General features: G+C 42.5%; 1 protein-coding gene across 1 annotated transcript in view; it reads left to right on the top strand.

Annotated features, from left to right (window-relative positions):
* The window catches only part of pkd1b (polycystic kidney disease 1b), a 53,416-nt gene that overhangs the window by 14,006 nt on the left and 18,120 nt on the right, over nucleotides 1-21,290 (top strand). Inside the window, 18 exon segments of the mRNA XM_034078407.1 lie at nucleotides 1,714-1,854; nucleotides 2,823-3,105; nucleotides 3,215-3,317; nucleotides 4,434-4,562; nucleotides 4,741-4,891; nucleotides 5,447-5,584; nucleotides 5,802-5,934; nucleotides 8,130-8,777; nucleotides 9,283-9,436; nucleotides 10,035-10,200; nucleotides 10,715-10,910; nucleotides 12,213-12,380; nucleotides 12,979-13,119; nucleotides 13,220-13,430; nucleotides 13,650-13,773; nucleotides 14,361-14,476; nucleotides 14,478-14,493; nucleotides 20,206-20,494. Of these exon segments, the coding sequence (XP_033934298.1) occupies nucleotides 1,714-1,854; nucleotides 2,823-3,105; nucleotides 3,215-3,317; nucleotides 4,434-4,562; nucleotides 4,741-4,891; nucleotides 5,447-5,584; nucleotides 5,802-5,934; nucleotides 8,130-8,777; nucleotides 9,283-9,436; nucleotides 10,035-10,200; nucleotides 10,715-10,910; nucleotides 12,213-12,380; nucleotides 12,979-13,119; nucleotides 13,220-13,430; nucleotides 13,650-13,773; nucleotides 14,361-14,476; nucleotides 14,478-14,493; nucleotides 20,206-20,494 (3,307 nt within the window).

Below are 21,290 nucleotides of genomic sequence, written 5' to 3'. Positions count from 1 at the left end.
CTTCTACATCAACATGTGTCCCCTCTTCTTCATGTCTCTTCTACATCAACATGTGTCCCCTCTTCTTCATGTCTCTTCTACATCAACATGTGTCCCCTCTTCTTCATGTCTCTTCTACATCAACATGTGTCCCCTCTTCTTCATGTCTCTTCTACATCAACACGTGTCCCCTCTTCTTCATGTCTCTTCTACATCAACATGTGTCCCCTCTTCTTCATGTTTCTTCTACATCAACATGTGTCCCCTCTTCTTCATGTCTCTTCTACATCAACATGTGTCCCCTCTTCTCCATGTCTCTTCTACATCAACATGTGTCCCCTCTTCTTCATGTTTCTTCTACATCAACATGTGTCCCCTCTTCTTCGTGTCTCTTCTACATCAACATGTGTCCCCTCTTCTTCGTGTCTCTTCTACATCAACATGTGTCCCCTCTTCTTCACGTCTCTTCTACATCAACATGTGTGCCCTCTTCTTCATGTCTCTTCTACATCAACATGTGTCCCCTCTTCTTCATGTCTCTTCTACATCAACATGTGTCCCCTCTTCTTCATGTCTCTTCTACATCAACATGTGTCTCCTCTTCTTCATGTCTCCTCTACATCAACATGTGTCCCCTCTTCTTCATGTCTCTTCTACATCAACATGTGTCCCCTCTTCTTCTTCATGTTTCTTCTACATCAACATGTGTCCCCTCTTCTTCATGTTTCTTCTACATCAACATGTGTCCCCTCTTCTGCATGTCTCTTCTACATCAACATGTGTCCCCTCTTCTTCATGTCTCTTCTACATCAACATGTGTCCCCTCTTCTTCATGTCTCTTCTACATCAACATGTGTCCCCTCTTCTTCATGTCTCTTCTACATCAACAGTTTCATGAACAAAGATTCTCTCTCTTTTTGTCCTGATCAATTTCTATAAAAACCTGTCTGAAAATGAGCTGATCAGATTTTGGCCACTTTATGACGTCATAACGATGTGTTGTCTTTTGTAACCATTAGCCAATCAGCACCAAGGTAACCCCCCCCCCCCCCCTTATCACCTGAATCTCCTCTCGAGCACCATTGAGTTCTTTGTAACCAAATGTCTCTCAGAGGGGCGTGGGGAGGGGCTCCTTATCTTCATCTAAAGTAACAGACAGAGAATCAGCACTTTGGAAACAGGGCTGAAACAGAGGGGATTATGGGTAATGCTGCAATGATCTGTTTGGTGTTTCAGCCAATCAGAGACAGGCTCTGTATATATCTGAGACCTGTAATATATTGATGAAAAACAGTATAACTGGGGACCTTTAAAGTGACCTCAATCTTCCTAGCTGTCTTTATGAAGAATACATTAGCTGCTACTATCCTCCTAAGGATGAATAAGAATATATATTTGAAAAACAGTCTATATAAGTGATACTAAGACCCACGTGTTTGTATTTTCAGAACTCAACCGAGTCTCATTTTGCAAAGCAGCCGAAGACGACTAACAGCAGTAAAATGACGGTACTTCAGTTGCACTCAGGCACAGTCTACGTGTTCACCCTTACTGTACACAAGGCAGGAAGGAGTCCCGTCTCCTTCAACCAGACAGTGAGTATAACCCCACGTCTCCCTCTATCTTAACAACGCTCTTGCAAATAAATAGTTTTGGAGACACTGGCAATTTTGGAAGTTACGGTCGACAAACCAATGAATTTAGCCACTTCTTCCCTCGATGTCTAACCCACAGGTGACTATGAGTGAAGCTCCCGTGTTTCCTGTGGTTGTGGATTGCGTGTCCTGCTCTCTACTGTCCTCCCCTCGCCAAATAAGCTATACCACCCCCACTGTACTGTCAGGACAATGTGGACAGTGTGGCGATCGAGCTCAGGTAATGAATCGGACAATAACTTCCCACTTTCAACTCAAAGTAACTTTATCTTAAAGTAAAACTGTTTGGAATATTCTTTTGCAAAAGAGTTCATCGAAAGGCAATGGTAGTGAAAACTGTTCTCCCCTTGCTGTAGTCTCTGCTTTATTCATTATCTTTTTAATGATCTTGTGTCTATAGGCGCATTCACACTGCGGTACTTTTCCCACAAAGGTTCATGCGAACTCTTTAGTTCGCATGAACTAAGTACAGATCGCGTTCACACCGGAATAAGTCACTGGGGGAGGATTAGGCAAATGAAGCCGCTGACGTAAATTCTTCTTCTTCTGCTTTGGGTTTACTGGCAGGCCGCAACCCACTTCACGGCGTATACTGCCGCCCAAAGTCCCCGGCCGGAAGTCCCCGGAGTTGGGGAAGGCTTCAGTAGAAGCTGCTGGGAGTCCCAGCAGCTGCTACTGAAGCCTTCCGAGTAAATCGCCAGAACGCCGACACCTCCTCATCTCCACCGCTCCCATGTTTTATTTTGTGTTGCCATAAGTTAGTCTCTCTGCGTTTCTGCGCGGGCCTAATGCTAATGCTAATAATGCTAATGCGAGGATAATAAAATGGCGGCCTCACAAAACTCTTTGGGAGTTTTACGGGGCGTGGTTTGCAATCCGCTCAGCCAATCAGGAATATAGCTCTTTTCTCACTAAAGAGCCGCTCGAAAGTCCCTGCTCTCTAGCAGGGACTTTCGAGCGGGTAAAAAGGTTCGCATTAACTACTTTTAGTACCGGCTCTTTTTGGTGTGAACGCGATCATGAACTAAGTTCGCATGAACCTTTGTGGGAAAAGTACCGCAGTGTGAATGCGCCTTATGTGTTTAAGGAACTTGCTTGTAATTTGACATCAGTACTATGGTTTATTGATGGCATCCAAGAATGATGCTGCCAGTCACGAGACACTCACCCTGAAGCGTTTTCTCACAGTACAAATGGAGTGCTGAGGACCAGACTGGCGTGACCCTTGACCTAAACCAGGTCTCCACATCTACCGGCAGACACTCTCCTAACTTGGTGGTGCGTTCAGGTGTCCTGCAGCCAGGACAGAGTTACACCTTCACTCTCAATGTGTCCCAGCCTGGCAGAGGGCGTTGGGGTAGCGCCAGCCTGACGATTCACCCTAACAATCCCCCGCATGGAGGCCTCTGTGAACTCAGTCCAGAGTCAGATATACGCCTGCTGGAGACGGTGGTCACCTACAGCTGCTCGGGTAACACTGAGTGGAGGTCTTTCAACTCTGAATTGAGGACATCCTGCAGTTTAGAGACAGTGATTTATCCATAAACCTGAATGGGATTTGCTCTGTTGTCTTTTGGCAGGGTGGCAGGATGATGAAAGCAGGACCTCTCAGCTGATTTACACCTTCCAAGTTGCACCGTGTCATCCCAATGGCCCGGTGTGCCCCTTACTCACTCTGTACAGGTACATACAGGCCTCAACTAACAGCTATTTATAGACCATGACGTGTGATCTTAAAGGTCCCCAATTATACTGTTTTTCATCAATAGGTTATAGCTCTCAGATATATACAGAACACGTCTCGGAAGTGTTTGGCTCCAAATACCAAACATATCATTGTAGCATTACCCATAATCCCCTCTGTTTCAGCCCTGTTTCCAAAGTGCAGATTCTCTGTCTGTTACTTTAGACGAACATAAGGAGGGGGGTTACCTTGGTTGCTGATTGGCTAATGGTTACACAAGCCAAAAAAACCTTATGACATCATAAAGTGGCCAAAATCTGATCAGCTCATTTTCAGACAGGTTTTTATAGAAATGGATCAAAAAGAGAGACAATCTTTGTTCCTGAAACTTTCAGAGTCTCTTTCCACTAAGGGGACACATGTTGATGTAGAAGAGACATGAAGAAGAGGGGACACATGTTGATGTAGAAGAGACATGAAGAAGAGGGGACACATGTTGATGTAGAAGAGACATGAAGAAGAGGGGACACATGTTGATGTAGAAGAGACATGCAGAAGAGGGGACACGTGTTGATGTAGAAGAGACATGAAGAAGAGGGGACACATGTTGATGAAGAAGAGACATGAAGAATTGTATTTTGCATAATAGGTGACCTTTAACCTACACATTAGAAATAACATTACAAAGTAAGGTTTGAATTCGCTTCCTGTCCAATGTCACGAGTGTTGCCGTCGGATATCCAGGAAAACTGATAATGGACATCTAACAAAGACGTCCTCCTCCATGCACCAGTCATGGTTGAAAGCTCGATTAACAACAATGAGAATGAGGATCCCATAGAGAGACATAATGTCTACTATTGGTTAGTTTCCCAAGTAGAAAGTAGGCCGAGCTAATAGAGATTTAAATCATCGTCAGACGATAGCCGATGGATCCAAGATTGCATTTTACATTCTTCGTCCATCCAAATCAGGCTCAAGCATGACTGATCAAAACTACCTGACTACAAACAGACAGAAATCAAGTCCCATTGCCTACAGAGTCTGCAACCAAATGTCTTTGACCTGAACAACTTAAGGTATTTTGTCTTCTATGTCGACATTCTCTTTCCTAGGGGTACTCGTTCAAAATACGGCAGTCTGGTTCCAATGGGAAGTCCTGGGCAAGGAAGAAGCACATCAGTTATCTCAGTCACTTTATTGGTAGAAGACCATCTGGGGGCAACAGTCATTGCTCTGAACAGGTAACCAGGAAGTAATTCAGCCGAAGCATACCATGTATCACAACGTGTCATGTGCCACACCTGTCCCTGTACTCGAATTGTCCATCTACATTTAGAAACAATATTTAAGTTGTTTACAGATTATGCCGAATGTGGGTTTTTGTGAACTCTCACAGTCTCCGTTTCCTCTTTTCTACAGAATGCTGACGGTTGAAGCTCCTCCAAAGGATGCAGTCGCCGGTCAGTGGCTGAGAAAGAAGAGCCAGACAGAGCTTTGGGCTTTAGTCCAACAAGGAAACCCTCAAGAGATCATCCCTTATTCCATCGCTCTCACCAGCCAGCTCAATCAGGTCCCATTTACAAGTGCATGAAATGGCAGCTCTTCTACATAAACATGTGTCCCCTCTTCTCCATGTCTCTTCTACATCAACATGTGTCCCCTCTTCTTCATGTCTCTTCTACATCAACATGTGTCCCCTCTTCTCCATGTCTCTTCTACATCAACATGTGTCCCCTCTTCCTCATGTCTCTTCTACATCAACATGTGTCCCCTCTTCCTCATGTCTCTTCTACATCAACATGTGTCCCCTCTGTGTAAAGATACTCTGAAAGTTTCAGGAACAAATATTCTCTCTCTTTTTGATCCATTTCTATAAAAACCTGTCTGAAAACGAGCTGATCAGATTTTGGCCACTTGATGATGTCATCACGATGTGTTGTCTTGTGTAACCATTAGCCAATCAGCAACCAAGGTACCCCCCCCCCCCCTTATCACCTGAATCTCCTCCTTGAGCTCCATTGAGTTCTTTGTAACCAAATCTCTCTCAGAGGGGCGTACAGTATAATACGGGACCTATTAAATTGCTTGAATATGAAATGGTGAGTCAACCCCAATCTGTCCACAGATGGATGTTGGACAGACTGCCGTGACGCTGTTGGACAGAAGGGAGATTCGGGAACATGTGACCCGAGTCCTGGCGTCTCTCCCGGTGAACTCCATGCTGAATGTAGATCAGATCAGCTCAGCTCTGTCCCTGTCTACTGTAAGTAACCACTGTTTGTTTCCCTATCATTCACTGTCCCAAATATTTAGAAAATATGTGTAGTGCCAACTGTATTCTTTGCAAACACAGAAAGGAGAGACCAAAAAGACACAAAGATATTTCACACAACAGCTTAACATCGAACAGATTATTCCATCTCTTTCAACATTTCAAGCATAAAAATAGCAAAAGACACGTCTATTTCTGTTTTCTGAAGGCTGTTCCGAGTGAACTTGTGTGTGAAAAGTGCCAAGAGAAGGTTCTGGAAGCTGTTGGGAAGATGATCCATGTCATGGAGGAGCAGATGAGTCCTGGTGTGGATACAGGGAGGAACATCCTCAACATCATAGGTGCTTTTCAAAAAGGATCTCATGCATGAATCACTCATAATCTCATGGTTAACCCTTATGTTGTGTTCGGGTCTCCCATGACCCGTTTCAAGTTCAAATGATATAATAACTACTCGTGTTGCAGTCAAGACCACCTTAACCGAGACCAAGACATTACTGAGACCGGAGAGTAGCAATACCAAGTCAAGACCAAGACTTTAAGAGGTCGAGACCAAGTCAAGACCAGGACCAAGGGCGAGACCGAGTCAAGACCAGGACCAAGGGCAAGACCAAGACTTTAAGAGGTCGAGACCAAGTCAAGACCAGGACCAAGGGCAAGACCAAGTCAAGACCAAGACTTTAAGAGGTCGAGACTAAGTCAAGACCAAGACTTTAAGAGGTCAAGACCAAGTCAAGACCAGGACCAAGGGCGAGACCGAGTCAAGACCGGAACCAAGGGCAAGACCAAGTCAAGACCAAGACTTTAAGAGGTCGAGACCAAGTCAAGACCAGGACCAAGGGCAAGACCAAGTCAAGACCAAGACTTTAAGAGGTCGAGACTAAGTCAAGACCAAGACTTTAAGAGGTCAAGACCAAGTCAAGACCAGGACCAAGGGCGAGACCGAGTCAAGACCAGGACCAAGGGCAAGACCAAGACTTTAAGAGGTCGAGACCAAGTCAAGACCAGGACCAAGGGCAAGACCAAGTCAAGACCAAGACTTTAAGAGGTCGAGACTAAGTCAAGACCAAGACTTTAAGAGGTCAAGACCAAGTCAAGACCAGGACCAAGGGCGAGACCGAGTCAAGACCGGAACCAAGGGCAAGACCAAGTCAAGACCAAGACTTTAAGAGGGCGAGACCGAGTCAAGACCGGAACCAGACTACTGTGAATCCAACACTACATGATACACTTACAATACCATGTGTGAGATACCAGAGTCAATTTGATCTGAAACATCCACATCATCATAAAAAGACACACATATAAATTCAACTTCATCATATTTATTCAAAAAGTTATCCTTTTCATATAAAAACAGTAACATAAGAACATAATATAAAACATCATAATATACATTTTACGGTATATAGGTCCAAGCAACAAACAAAAAACAAACCAACCAGGAACCACTTTTGTAGACAAACACACACAGTATGAAGGAAACCCCTTTCACACACACACACACACACACACACACACACACACACACACACACACACACACACACACACACACACACACACACACACACACACACACACACACACACACACACACACACACACACACACACACACACACACACACCACACCCACACACACACACACACACACACACACACACACACACACACCACACACACACACACACACACACACACACACACACACACACACACACACACACACACACACACACACACACACACACACACACACACACCAATTTGTGTAGCTTGTGTAGCCAAATGTAATGATTGATGAAATTTGCGACATCTTCACTGCAAGAGCGTTTGAGTGTGTGAAGGGGGTGGCGACAGGTGGGGGGGGGGGGGGTAGCAACCGGTATAGACCAGTCCCATGTTTACAAACATGAGGGCAAAGATTCAGAGTCACGTGAAGTCACGTTATTGGTTGAATTGTTTAAACAGGGCGGTTTACATCCAATCACATCCCCAGCAGCAGCCGTGGTCTCGACCATGGATGTATAATAAGAACGGTTTTGACCGGCCTTTACATAAAATCTCGTGACCTATAGGTCCGAGACAGACTGAGACAAGACCGAGACCAAATGCAGTCGATTCTGAGACAAGACCAAGACCGTTAAAAAGTCCGGCCTCGAGTACTTTTTTTATTGGAACTATAGTTAATAATATAAAGTTGTAAAAACCTTTTGGGGGGGAAATTGTATCTTAATATTAGTCCATATTATCCACTGCGTTTACTATAGCGAATATAATGAGTTCTTTCAATCCCATTTCCTACTTAAAAATATGTGTTTTGGGGCCATAAATAATACAATGACAACAGGAGTGTGAGGTTGTGAATGCATAATAAGTTAGTGATGATGTAGTTAAAACAATATTGGATGATAGTCATTACATTTGAGTGTTTTGGACTTCATGCGAACACCATGAACGGAAACAGCTTTCGAACACAACACAAGCGTTAAATGAACAAATCAAATATATTGTTGTGTTCTCTTTGTTTCCAGGTAGCACCTTGGCGGCTGTATCGATCAGAGCTTCCAGTTCTCACCATGACACTCTTCATTTAGCGTCTTCTAATGTCCTCTTAGCGCTAAATCACGCAGGGGCCCTGATGCGCTCCCTGATGCACGCCCAAATTAACGACAAGGCGCCTCTTTTGCTCTCCAACGACTACATCAACACCGTTTCTTTCCATGGAGAGCCTTCCGAACTCCTCTGCACTCAAAAGTCCAACCAACACAAGATCATACCTTCTCATAAATGTCAGTTTCTCATCCCCTCCTCTCTTACTGATCACCTGCAGAACCAGAAGACTGAGATAGTTCAGGTTCTGTTTGACGCAGATATTGGATCAAATCCGTTCCTGACTGCAGCCGATCCTCCGATTTCCACCTCTCTGGTTGCAATGGAGCTCTCTACACCTGAAGGTCAACCAATCACCATACAGGATCTGGACCCTGATCAGGCCATACGGGTCACCCTGCCCAACAAACACCATATTGGACAGGATGATGGGGGTGGAGCAGGGAATGGGACTTGTCTTACGGTGATGTTGCCATCTGAAGGGATGTTAAACTTTACAGTCAAGGCTGTGGACGGACTGGATGATAACGCAGGGTTATATATCTCCTTCAACTTCAGCCTGAACCCAGGTGCAGTATAATATTTACCTTTCACTGGATCTCACCGTTTTTTTTACGATCTTAAAGGGGTGCTATTATGCTTTTTGGGGTGGTTTTCGCCTTTTCTGTAGTGATTTCTATCGTGCATGTAAATAGTCTGCAAAAGCTCAAATACCAGAGTTTGTGCCAAAATTATCCATAAAAAAAACTGGCTTTATTTTGTATTAATTAAGAAAAAATACCCAGCTTCCTGCCTGTCATTTCAATAATGTAATAAGAATACAGTTTGAAAAGTGTTAGTGATCTCCCCAAGTCTTAGTAATGCCAGACTTTTCCTGAATGAACAACAGTGGATGTGACATATCTAGACATTTCGAAATTTCAGGAAGTTTATAAATCAAGACGCTGAACTTTATTTTAAAGTCGGTCAAGCAGCGCCTACATAAATATGAATTACCCCTACTGTATATCTGTGAGTTTGTGCATGAATTATGAATCACAAAGGCTGTTTTCTAACTGCATTATGCATATTTAGGAGCTGCTCCAGTGAGTCTGGGACATGTCCGGATAGAAGTGAGCTCTGCAGTGCCGGGGACTAATGCATCCTGGAATTCCCTGGTGAGGGAGTGGGCTCTAAATCTGTCTGACGCGACCCCTTTCATGGAGGAAACCATCTTCCTGTCTCCACTGTGAGTCGCTGGTCTTTCCTGTATCGCAGTGTGTCCACATAGCATTTTTTTCTGGCAGAGAGGCTTTAATAATACCCCCTCCAAGTGTTTCATCAAAAACAATTCTCGTAATAATAACTCGGCATCTTATCAACGCTTTTATAAGACGGACTAGCTTTGCCCCCTTGTCTTTTATTATCTATTTCTGCTACTTTTTTATTTGTGTTTGTCATAGTTTTTTCACTATAATCAACCGTAAAATGTAAATGTGTTCAACTAAAACCCTTCAGATCTGTTGCAAAAGAATAGCGGTGCTCTCAGAAAAGGATTCTGGGTGCAACTCCACATTGAAAACTATTTTCAAATATGAACTGAGGAAAATACTGTCCATTTTATTCGTTCAATAGGCTACTACTACTTTGCCACGTGCAAGTATGAGCACTGTTTTTGCAATAATGTACCGTAAACTCCTCACCTGTCAGTTGCTCCTCTAGCTAATTACCTAACAAGAATTATCTTCCTCCAACAGTCTGAACCGGACGGACCAGCCTCTCTCCGTCCACCTGTCCTTGTCTCTGGTCTCCGGTGGTCCGGTGTGTGTGTCGATGTGTGTGTTCAGCGCAGTTTGTCAGTACTACAGCTTGCAGCAGAGGCGTTGGAGCAGTGAGGGTCTGCAGCCTCTGGAGGGCAGCACCCTGCAGAGCGCCCACTGCCTCACCCAGCACCTCACCATGTTCGGGGCCAGCATGTTCCTCCATCCCGGGGCCGTGGTGCTGCTGCCGCCGGTACGTGAGACACAAAGCATTACACAAAGCAATTTCTTCCCTTTCCTGTAGTGTTTTATATAGGCTTTTGTGCATTTAAATGGTCTGCGACGGCTAAGTTCCCTCCAGAAAGAGTTTCTGCAAATGTTATCCATTAAGAAACTGGCTTTATTGTGTATTAATTAGAAAAAACACCCAGCTTCCTGTCATTTTAATAAGAAAAATACAGTTTGAAAAGTATCAGTGAGCTGCCCAACTTCAGTCTTGGTAATGCCAGACTTTTCCTGAATGGACGACAGTGGCTGTGACATATCAAGACAGTTGATGTACACATGACATTAAGATGCTGCATTAGAAGCATTACACCAGTGCATTTTCTTTTTAAAACTGTAATATTTGTGTATTTTTTTGTTCGTGCTAAGCATGACAAATGTTGAGTTCCACAAAGATAGAAAATGACAACACAAATCAAAGGGAAAGTCAATAAAGGGAAGTCTTCATCAGGCTCCTTCTTCTCTCTCTCGTCTCTCCTCAGCCAGGGGGTCCGGTGCGTAACCTTCTGGTCGGGATGGTGTGTGCGGTTCTGGTTCTGATCCACCTGCTGCTGGGGCTCATCGCTCACAAACTGGACCACCTGGAGAGAACCAGGCTGAGCCGGGTTCCTCTGTGTGGACGACCGGGCCTCCATCAGTACCGAGTGCTGGTGAAGACCGGCCGCAGGAGAGGGGCAGGTCAGAGAGGACTAACATGTGTTTCCATTTGAAAGAATTACCCTCTTAAGCCCCACGTCCGAAATTATGTCATTTGCAGGAAACAACCTCTAAGGAACCTTAATATTTAATAAACTATGAATATTTTATATCCATATAACGGAAAAAAACGAATTTAACTGATCTTTTTCATTTGTTTTTCAAAAAAACACACAATGCTAACATTGACCCTCTGAATTAGCCCGAGCGAGAAATGCTAATCTATTACTGCACCGAAAATCACTCCTAGCTCCCTTATTACTTATCCTAGGTGCACATCCAACACATCGTTCATGATCGCAAGGAGACACAGAATCTAACGGTGCCCACTTTAACACTGAAAGATACAAACTCGCGACGTTATCAACAAAAACGTACATAAAAACATGTGGCGCTAGGTAGCCCAAAACGCTAACATGGCTTACCTTCGTCTTTGTCTGGTCTAAACTGGTCTTCAATGGCATTAAAACGATCAAAACGATGCTGTAGTTAATCCATAGGTTAATATCCAATGTGACTGTGTCCCCTTTGAAATGTCCTGATAATCTATAAGTAATACAACAGCTTTTCCGTTGCTTGATATCAGAGCAGGGATATTTCTCCCCTCTGCTGATAGCTTGCATGCGAAAAGACGCAACTTTTTTATTAACATGAGTGTGTGCGGGACGATTTCCCTTGGATTCTATTGGCTCTAAAGATCAGAAATGGGGGCCAGAGATAAGGAAAATCCACCCAAAATGGCCCAGAAGAGTTTATTTTGCTAAATCTCTCTACAAAGGTCAAATATCACTTGTTTTGCATCAATCTTGATACAGGGTACTTATTATATGTTGTACTTTGGATTCCTAAAGCTTTTAGTCTACTAACCCATCATCCAAGGTTAGTTTTCACTATAAGTACAAAATATCTTTTGGACGGACACTATAATTTACAGTTTTTTACCATGTTCAATCTGAATTTTCTTTAAAATAAAAAATATTGAATCTCACTTTTCTACATCCAACTCACAGGTTTATCATAACTTTTAGAAAAAAGATTATTAATTTAACCCTTTTAGAAGATATGGTCATTGGTTCTGGGAATGTCATTTTCGAGCCTGAAACCTGAAAAACAGGCTTAGGGCCTAAGAGGTTAAAATGTAATGTGAATTTTCAGTATTTGTGTACTTAAACACATAATAAAATAATAATATGAGTAATTATATAATTGTTTTTATAAATTAAGAATAACTACACAAATAACTATATATTGTAAACATATTTAATACTGTAATTAACCCATCAGGCACCACTGCACACGTTGGCATCAGTCTGTACGGAGTGAGTAAGAGCGGCGCTCGCCACCTGCGGAGCGACGGAGCGTTTCAGAGAGGAGGCCTCGACATGTTTCACCTGGAGACAGACGAGAGCCTGGGGGAAGTCTGGAAGATCCGCATCTGGCACGATAACACAGGTAGGTGGAGTTTGCAAAAAATATCCTTTTGATTAAAACATTATAATATTGTTCGGGTTCGGGGATACAACGGAGCTGATCCAGATTTGAGTCCGATATGACATAATAATGAAATGTGGGCGGGCTTACACCCACGGCCCTATCAGAAACGTCACTATCAGAAACAATGCACGACCGTTTTGGACGTAATATGGTCTTTGTTTACATTAGCAAGCATCGCTAACACTCAAAGCTAACCTGTAGTGGAGAGAGTATGTGTAAAGAAGCAGGAAATAAAAAAAGGAACTCGGCTTGTGGTAAACCTGACAGAGAAAAAGCATTTGAGCTCCATACTGTTTCAGAAATAATCCTTGATGTGGTTTAGAACATGATGGCGTTTAATCACGGCAGCATTTAGCTGAGTTTCTGGGTATACATTTTTAAAGCTTTAGACCCATAATCAGCAATTCTCTAACAGGGCGAAACAGAGGGATATGAGGGATGTCTAAAATACATGATCGGTATTTTGAGCAAAACACTTCATAGACATGTTTTTTATATATATATAAATAGCATGATAGGAGACCTTAACTGAGTTTCTCTGTGTGTGTGACTTCAGGTCTGGACCCGTCCTGGTTTGTGGAGCAAGTCGTGGTCTGGGACCCTCAGACTGACCACATGTTCTTCTTCCTGCTGGAGGACTGGCTCTCTGTGGAGAACCAGAAGAACGGATCCGTGGAGAAGGAGGTTCTGGCCTCATGTGAGCTTTGAACTGAATTAATATGCTTTTTTTTAAACAGTCATTTCTATAAATCTGCACTCTCCTTGGTAAATTAATAAATGCGTTTTCCTCCTCTCAGGTCCAGAGGAGCTGTCTCAGTTTCGTCGGGTGTTCTCCTCCCAGCTGGTGTTTGGGATGGTGGAGCATCACCTGTGGCTGTCGCTATGGGAACGCCCCGCTCACAGCAGGTTCTCTCGGGGTCAGAGGATCACCTGTAGTGCCGTGGTGCTGCACTTGTACCTGGCTCTGGGGGCGCTGTGGTACGGGGCCGTGGGCACACAGGGACTCAGGTAGGAGGGCAAGCCTCAATTAACACATTCCATTTATTTATTTTTCTGGTTTGACTTTTTTCTCAGAATTTGACTTCTTTCAGTATTTGACTTTTTTTTTAGGAATTTGACTTTTTCTGAAGAATGTGACTTTTTTCACCGATTTTTGATTTTTACTCAGAATTTGACTTTTTTTTATAAATACATATTTTTTACGAGCCCCAAATGTTCTGCGTGCAGTGGCCCGGTGTCAGCGCGGCTGCTGGTGAACATGGAGGCTGTTTCTGTTGGGATGACGGTCGCTGCTCTGGTGTTTCCTCTGCAGTGGTTCCTCTGTTTCCTCTTCAGAAAGTCTCACAGTCAGGTGAATATAATCCTGGATTTCTGTGCTTTGTTTCTGCGCGTGGCTTCTGATTAGAGGTCATTAGAGGTCAGCACAGAGACGTGTGTGTGATTTGAACAAAGATTTGTTTGACAAACAGTTTAATCTTAGTGAGTGTGTGTGTATATGTACTTTTCCATTTGATATTGAGTTACATAATTCTCAGTGCTTTTATAATTTAAATCTAATTTTGTTTCTATTTCTCTACATTTTTAAATGTTTTTTTTTTTTTTTTTAATACTATTTTATTTTATTTAAGATATATTACATTTTATAATTTTGTTATATTTTCATTTATTTATATTTTTTATAGTGTTTATTTGTATGTATCCATGCATACTTATTCACTGAAGCATCATACACATATAATGGATAAACAAACAAACCATAAAACTGTAATGACTTCATTAGGAACCAATTTTAAGGTGCGATTAATAATGATTTGCTCTTTTCCTGCACAAATGAATAACACATGTATATACACAGAAATCCACTTCCATATATCATGTTATTACAGTATACAGTATTTCTTAACACTTACTTGATCCCCTCTTCTGTTCCCTCTCCAGGTAACCGTGGATACGTCCGTCCCTCCCTCCCCCGTCTGTCACTCTGTGGAGATGGACGTCTTCCTCGGCCAATCAGATCTCTCCGGCCCGTCCTTCCTGTCTCTCTCTGACTCCTCCCTCCGGCCCGTCATCTGTGAGCACACACACACACACACACACACACACACACACACACACACACACACACACACACACACACACACACACACACACACACACACACACACACACACACACACACACACACACACACACACACACACACACACACACACATGCCATGTATACATCACTTCAGGGGACATTACATTGACTTACATGCATTTCCTGGAGACTTATCCTAACCTTAACCATAACCAACACATGCCTAACCCTAACCCTAACCCTAACCCTAACCCTAACCCTAACCCTAACCCTTACCCTAACCCTAACCCTAACCCTTACCCTAACCCTAACCCTAACCCTAACCCTAACCCCCACCCTACTCAGGGTGCCTACTCCAACCCAGCCCTCAACCCCAAACCCCTCCAGGCCTCTCAACTACGACTGAGAGAGCCTTCCCCTCCCCCCTATCCTAAACCTAAGGGACCCGGGTCTCCTCCACAGTCCTTCTGGAGCCCTCCCCTTTCTCCCAGCCCTAAACCTAAGGGCCCCCCCTCCCCCAGCACTCCCATCCAGGAGTTTCCTCCTCCCCCCTTCCCCTCTCCACCCCCTCCCTCATCTCTCCACCGTCCTAAACTCAAGACATCCAGGTCTCCCCAACAGTTCCTTTGGAGGCCTCCCCTCCTCCCCAACCCCAAACCTAGGCCCTTCCCCCTGACTGCTGCCACCCCGGAGCTTTCCCTCCCCTCCCCTCCATTCCCATCCCCCCCTCCCCAGCTGACTGGTAGGAAATACTTTCATAACATCACCTCTCCTCTGTGTCTCCCCCTCTACAGGCGATGCTGGTCTCCGGTCGGGCTCGGCCGGTCAGCGGGTCCCCTCAGACCAAACCCAAAATCCAGGGAGGGGTCCATGATGAAAGGGACTAAAATGGTCACTCTGAACCACCCAAAAACCCAATCTGACCCCTCCCTGGATTCCTCTGTTGGGCTCCCGTTGCCCGGCGGGCCCTCTCCGGGACTCAGCACGCCACAAAATCATGGCTGTCGAAATGACATTCCCCCAGGATCCCCTCAACCAAACAGTCATAAGCATACAAGCTATCCCCTGGTTCCCCCTGTGCTTCCCCCCTACCAGGACCAGCTCACCCCCCGGAACCTAGGTCTGGCTCCAGTAATGAATCTGAGTGGGAATCAGAATCCTTGATTTCGGCTGACTATCTAGAAAACCAAACCCCCATGATCCCCTCTACCTATAAACAACATACACATTTTCCAGCATTTGTCCAAACTCCTTAAAAAACCTTATTTGACCCTATGTCGAATAAACATTTTTGCATACACCCATCCACAGATCCTCAGGCCCGTGCACCCATTCTCAACCGAGAATCCTAAACCCTACCCCTACACAAAACCTAACCCTAACCCTAACCCTAACCCTAACCCTTACCCTAACCCTAACCCTAACCCTAACCCTAATCCTAACCAAGTCTTCACCCTGAAATGAATGATTCCCTTATGGGGACCTCCAATTTGTCCCCATAAGGGAGGCGAGTCCCCACACGTGACTATGTAAACAGATGTAGGTCCCCACAAGTATAGTAATGCTAGACCGCACACACACACACACACACACACACACACACACACACACACACACACACACACACACACACACACACACACACACACACACACACACAAACAGAACAAACAATTATTTTATTATTTTTATATTATTTTTTATATTCTCACCCTATAGTTTAAAATAAGGGTTTACATGTAACCCTCCCTCGACATTTCCAAGTGCATTATATTCAGTATTATATGTTTTTAACATGTATATTCCTGCTGTTTCCATTCAGCTGTTCTGATGCACGACTACAGTTGTTTTTTTTCATTTCATTTCAAACCTTTATTTAACCAGATTGGTCCCATTGAGATCATAGATCTCTTTTTCAAGGGAGACCTGCAGCATATAGGTTCCACATGAAACATAAAACAATAAAGGACATTATACATTATATTTACAGGATACATAGTTATAGACATTTACAAGTGCCCATTGTATCAGCAAGCATTTCATTTAGCCTAGCTTTAAAAACATGCAGAGGAATGAGATGCTCAGTTTCAATTCTTGCTGAAGATTGTTCCAAGCAAGTGGAGCTGCGCACATAAAAGCTGTCTCACCTCAGACAGTCCTTGCTCTTGGCACATCTAACAAGACCACATCATGTGACCTCAGACAATAGCTGCTTGCAACTCTCTGTGTGATCAGAGAGCAGATATAATACGGGAGTTTACCCAACAAAGCTTTATAGATAAATTCTTTGCCTCCACTTACCTTACTTACCTTACCTTACCTTACTTACCTTAACTTACCTTACCTTACCTTACCTACCTTAACTTACCTTACCTTACCTTACCCTACCTTACCTTACCCTACCTTACCTTACCTTACCTTAACTTACCTTACCTTAACTTACCTTACCTTACCTTAACTTACCTTACCTTAACTTACCTTACCTACCTTAACCTTACCTTACCTACCTACCCTACCTTACCTTACCTTAACTTACCTTACCTTAACTTACCTTACCTTACCTACCTTAACTTACCTTACCTTACCTTACCCTACCTTACCTTACCCTACCTTACCTTACCTTACCTTAAATTACCTTACCTTAACTTACCTTACTTACCTACCTTACCTTACTTACCTTACCTTACCTTACTTACCTTACCTTAACTTACCTTACCTTACTTACCTTACCTTACCTTACTTACCTTACCTTAACTTACCTTGCCTTACTTACCTTACGTTACCTACCTTAACTTACCTTCTTCCTTACCTTACCTTACTTACCTTACCTTAACTTACCTTACTTACCTTACCTTACTTACCTTACCTTACCTTACTTACATTACCTTACTTACTTACCTTACTTACCTTACCTTAACTTACCTTACTTACCTTACCTTAACTTACCTTGCCTTACTTACCTTACCTTAACTTACCTTACTTACCTTACCTTAACTTACCTTACTTACCTTACCTTTACTTACCTTACCTTAACTTACCTTACTTACCTTACCTTACTTACCTTACTTACCTTACCTTACCTTAATTTACCTTACTTACCTTACCTTTACTTACCTTACCTTAACTTACCTTAACTTACCTTACCTTACCTACCTTACCTTACCTTAACTTACCTTGCCTTACTTACTTTACCTTACCTTAACTTACCTTACCTACCTTAACTTACCTTACTTACCTTACCTTACCTTACTTACCTTAACTTACCTTACCTTACCTACCTTAACTTACCTTACTTACCTTACCTTACTTACCTTACCTTACCTTACTTACCTTACCTTAACTTACCTTGCCTTACTTACCTTACGTTACCTACCTTAACTTACCTTACTTACCTTACCTTACCTTACCTTACTTACCTTACCTTAACTTACCTTACTTTACCTTACCTTACTTACCTTACCTTACCTTACTTACATTACCTTAACTTACCTTACTTACCTTACCTTAACTTACCTTACTTACCTTACCTTAACTTACCTTGCCTTACTTACCTTACCTTAACTTACCTTACTTACCTTACCTTAACTTACCTTACTTACCTTACCTTTACTTACCTTACCTTAACTTACCTTACTTACCTTACCTTACTTACCTTACTTACCTTACCTTACCTTAATTTACCTTACTTACCTTACCTTTACTTACCTTACCTTACTTACCTTACTTACCTTACCTTACCTACCTTACCTTACCTTAACTTACCTTGCCTTACTTACTTTACCTTACCTTAACTTACCTTACCTACCTTAACTTACCTTACTTACCTTACCTTACTTACTTACCTTAACTTACCTTACCTTACCTACCTTAACTTACCTTACTTACCTTACCTTACCTTACTTACCTTACCTTACCTTACCTTACCTACCTTAACTTACCTTACTTACCTTACCTTACCTTACCCTACCTTACCTTACCCTACCTTACCTTACCCTACCTTACCTTACCTTAACTTACCTTGCCTTACTTACCTTACCTTACCTTAACTTACTTACCTTACCTTACCTTACCTTACCTACCTTACCTTACCTTACCTTACCTTACTTACCTTACCTTACTTACCTTACTTACCTTACCTTACCTTACTTACCTTACCTTACCGTAACATACCTTGCCTTACTTACCTTACCTTACCTTACCTTAACTTACCTTACTTACCTTACCTTACTTACCTTAACTTACCTTACCTTACCTACCTTAACTTACCTTACTTACCTTACCTTACCTTACCCTACCTTACCTTACCCTACCTTACCTTACCCTACCTTACCTTAACTTACCTTGCCTTACTTACCTTACCTTACCTTACCTTAACTTACCTTACTTACCTTACCTTACCTTACTTACCTTAACTTACCTTACCTTACCTACCTTACTTACCTTACTTACCTACCTTACCCTACCTACCTTACCCTACCTATACCTACCTACCTTACCCTACCTTACCTTACCTTAACTTACCTTGCCTTACTTACCTTACCTTACCTTAACTTACTTACCTTACCTTACCTTACCTTACCTACCTTACCTTACCTTACTTACCTTACTTACCTTACCTTAACTTACCTTACTTACCTTACCTTACCTTACTTACCTTAACTTACCTTACCTTACCTACCTTAACTTACCTTACTTACCTTACCTTACCTTACCCTACCTTAGTTTACCCTACCTTACCTTAACTTACCTTACCTTAACTTACCTTACCTTACTTACCTTACCTTAACTTACCTTACCTTACTTACCTTACCTTACTTACCTTACCTTAACTTACCTTGCCTTACTTACCTTACCTTACCTACCTTAACTTACCTTACTTACCTTACCTTACCTTACTTACCTTACTTACCTTACCTTAACTTACCTTACTTACCTTACCTTACTTACCTTACCTTACCTTACCTTGCCTTACTTACCTTACCTTAACTTACCTTACTTACCTTACCTTAACTTACCTTACTTACCTTACTTACCTTACCTTAACTTACCTTACCTTAACTTACCTTACTTACCTTACTTACCTTACCTTAACTTACCTTACCTTTACTTACCTTACCTTACCTTACCTTAACTTACCTTAACTTACCTTACCTTACTTACCTCACCTTACCTTAACTTACCTTGCCTTACTTACTTTACCTTACCTTAACTTACCTTACCTACCTTAACTTACCTTACTTACCTTACCTTACTTACCTTACCTTAACTTACCTTAACTTACCTTGCCTTACTTACCTTACCTTACCTTAACTTACTTACCTTACCTTACCTTAACTTACCTTACTTACCTTACCTTAACTTACCTTACTTACCTTACTTTAACTTACCTTACTTACCTTACCTTAACTTACCTTGCCTTACTTACCTTACCTTACTTACCTTACCTTAACTTACCTTACTTACCTTACCTTACCTTACCTTACCTTAACTTACTTATCTTACCTTAACTTACTTACCTTAACTTACCTTACCTTAACTTACCTTACATTACCTTACTTACCTTACCTTACCTTAACTTACCTTGCCTTACTTACCTTAACTTACCTTAACTTACCTTACCTTAACTTACCTTACTTACCCTACCTTACCTTACCTACCTTAATTGACCTTACCTTACCCTACCTTACCTTACCTCCTGTAGTTACTGGACAGCAAGGCGTTGGACTCCAGTATTCTGGACTTCTGGGCTGCGTCTGGTTTGGCCCCGCAGAAAGATAAGATGTCATGTGACAGCCTCCTCAACCTCCCAGCATGCACCACTGAGACCCCGATCCTCTGCAAGGCTTCACCTTCATCCCGTCAGCTGAGGAGGAAGAAGCAGATCCGCCTCGCTGCACCCGCCTCCAACAAAACGCCTACAAACCAAAACACGAAGAGCAACTTAGTGCAAGTTCACAGCCAGAATCTGACCACGCTTCTGACGCTGTCTGGTGAGAAGCTGCTCAATTCAACTCTGAACACGTGTAATTTAATAATCATGGAGGGTGCATCTCAGTCAAAGAGAGTGCTGTATACTTTAAAATCAGCAACGTGAGAAAATGCAGTCAGGTTTATTGAGTATTCTGCTTAAAAATAACATTAAAGGACAACATGGTTATTACAAAATCCCACATTGTAGCCGATAACAAGAATAAGGTGGATTGGGAAAAAACACCTTCTCAATTAAACTCGAAAAAGTTCAATTTCATACTCATGTAGGATCTGAAAAGTCTCAACGCAACCAGTGACAGAGTGAGGGTTGTATCGTTTAAAATAAGCAACATGAGATCAAATAGTCAGGTTAATTGAGTATAATAACATTACAGTACACATTAAATTGTTATTATAAAATCCCACATTGTAGCAAATAACTAGAATACGGCTGATTGGGAAAAAGAACACCTAATTGCAATTATTTTAATTGATATTGCAGTTAGAATATTATAGGAAATGACCATTTTGAAACATTATTCATATTTTGATTGAAACATAATATGATATACACCAGTGTTTCTCAAACTTTTTCATACCAAGGACCACTTAACCAATAAAAAAACACTCGCGGACCACCTAACTCCACAAATATCCAAAAACACATCGTTTTTCTAGAACAGATTACAAATCGCCTGAAAATGGTACAAACAAGTGGCAAAGTGTGTGACGAAGGTGTTGCGCTGGGCTTTATCATGCAGTCAAAAGTGAACTTTAAGCTCACACCGTTGCGGAGATATTCCCGCGAGAGTGCGG

The sequence above is a fragment of the Pseudochaenichthys georgianus genome, unplaced genomic scaffold (assembly GCF_902827115.2).
Source record: "Pseudochaenichthys georgianus unplaced genomic scaffold, fPseGeo1.2 scaffold_425_arrow_ctg1, whole genome shotgun sequence".
In the NCBI taxonomy this organism is placed as follows: Eukaryota; Metazoa; Chordata; class Actinopteri; order Perciformes; family Channichthyidae; genus Pseudochaenichthys; species Pseudochaenichthys georgianus.
Note: the sequence above shows the minus strand (reverse complement) of the source record. Positions and strands in the feature narration are given on the sequence as shown.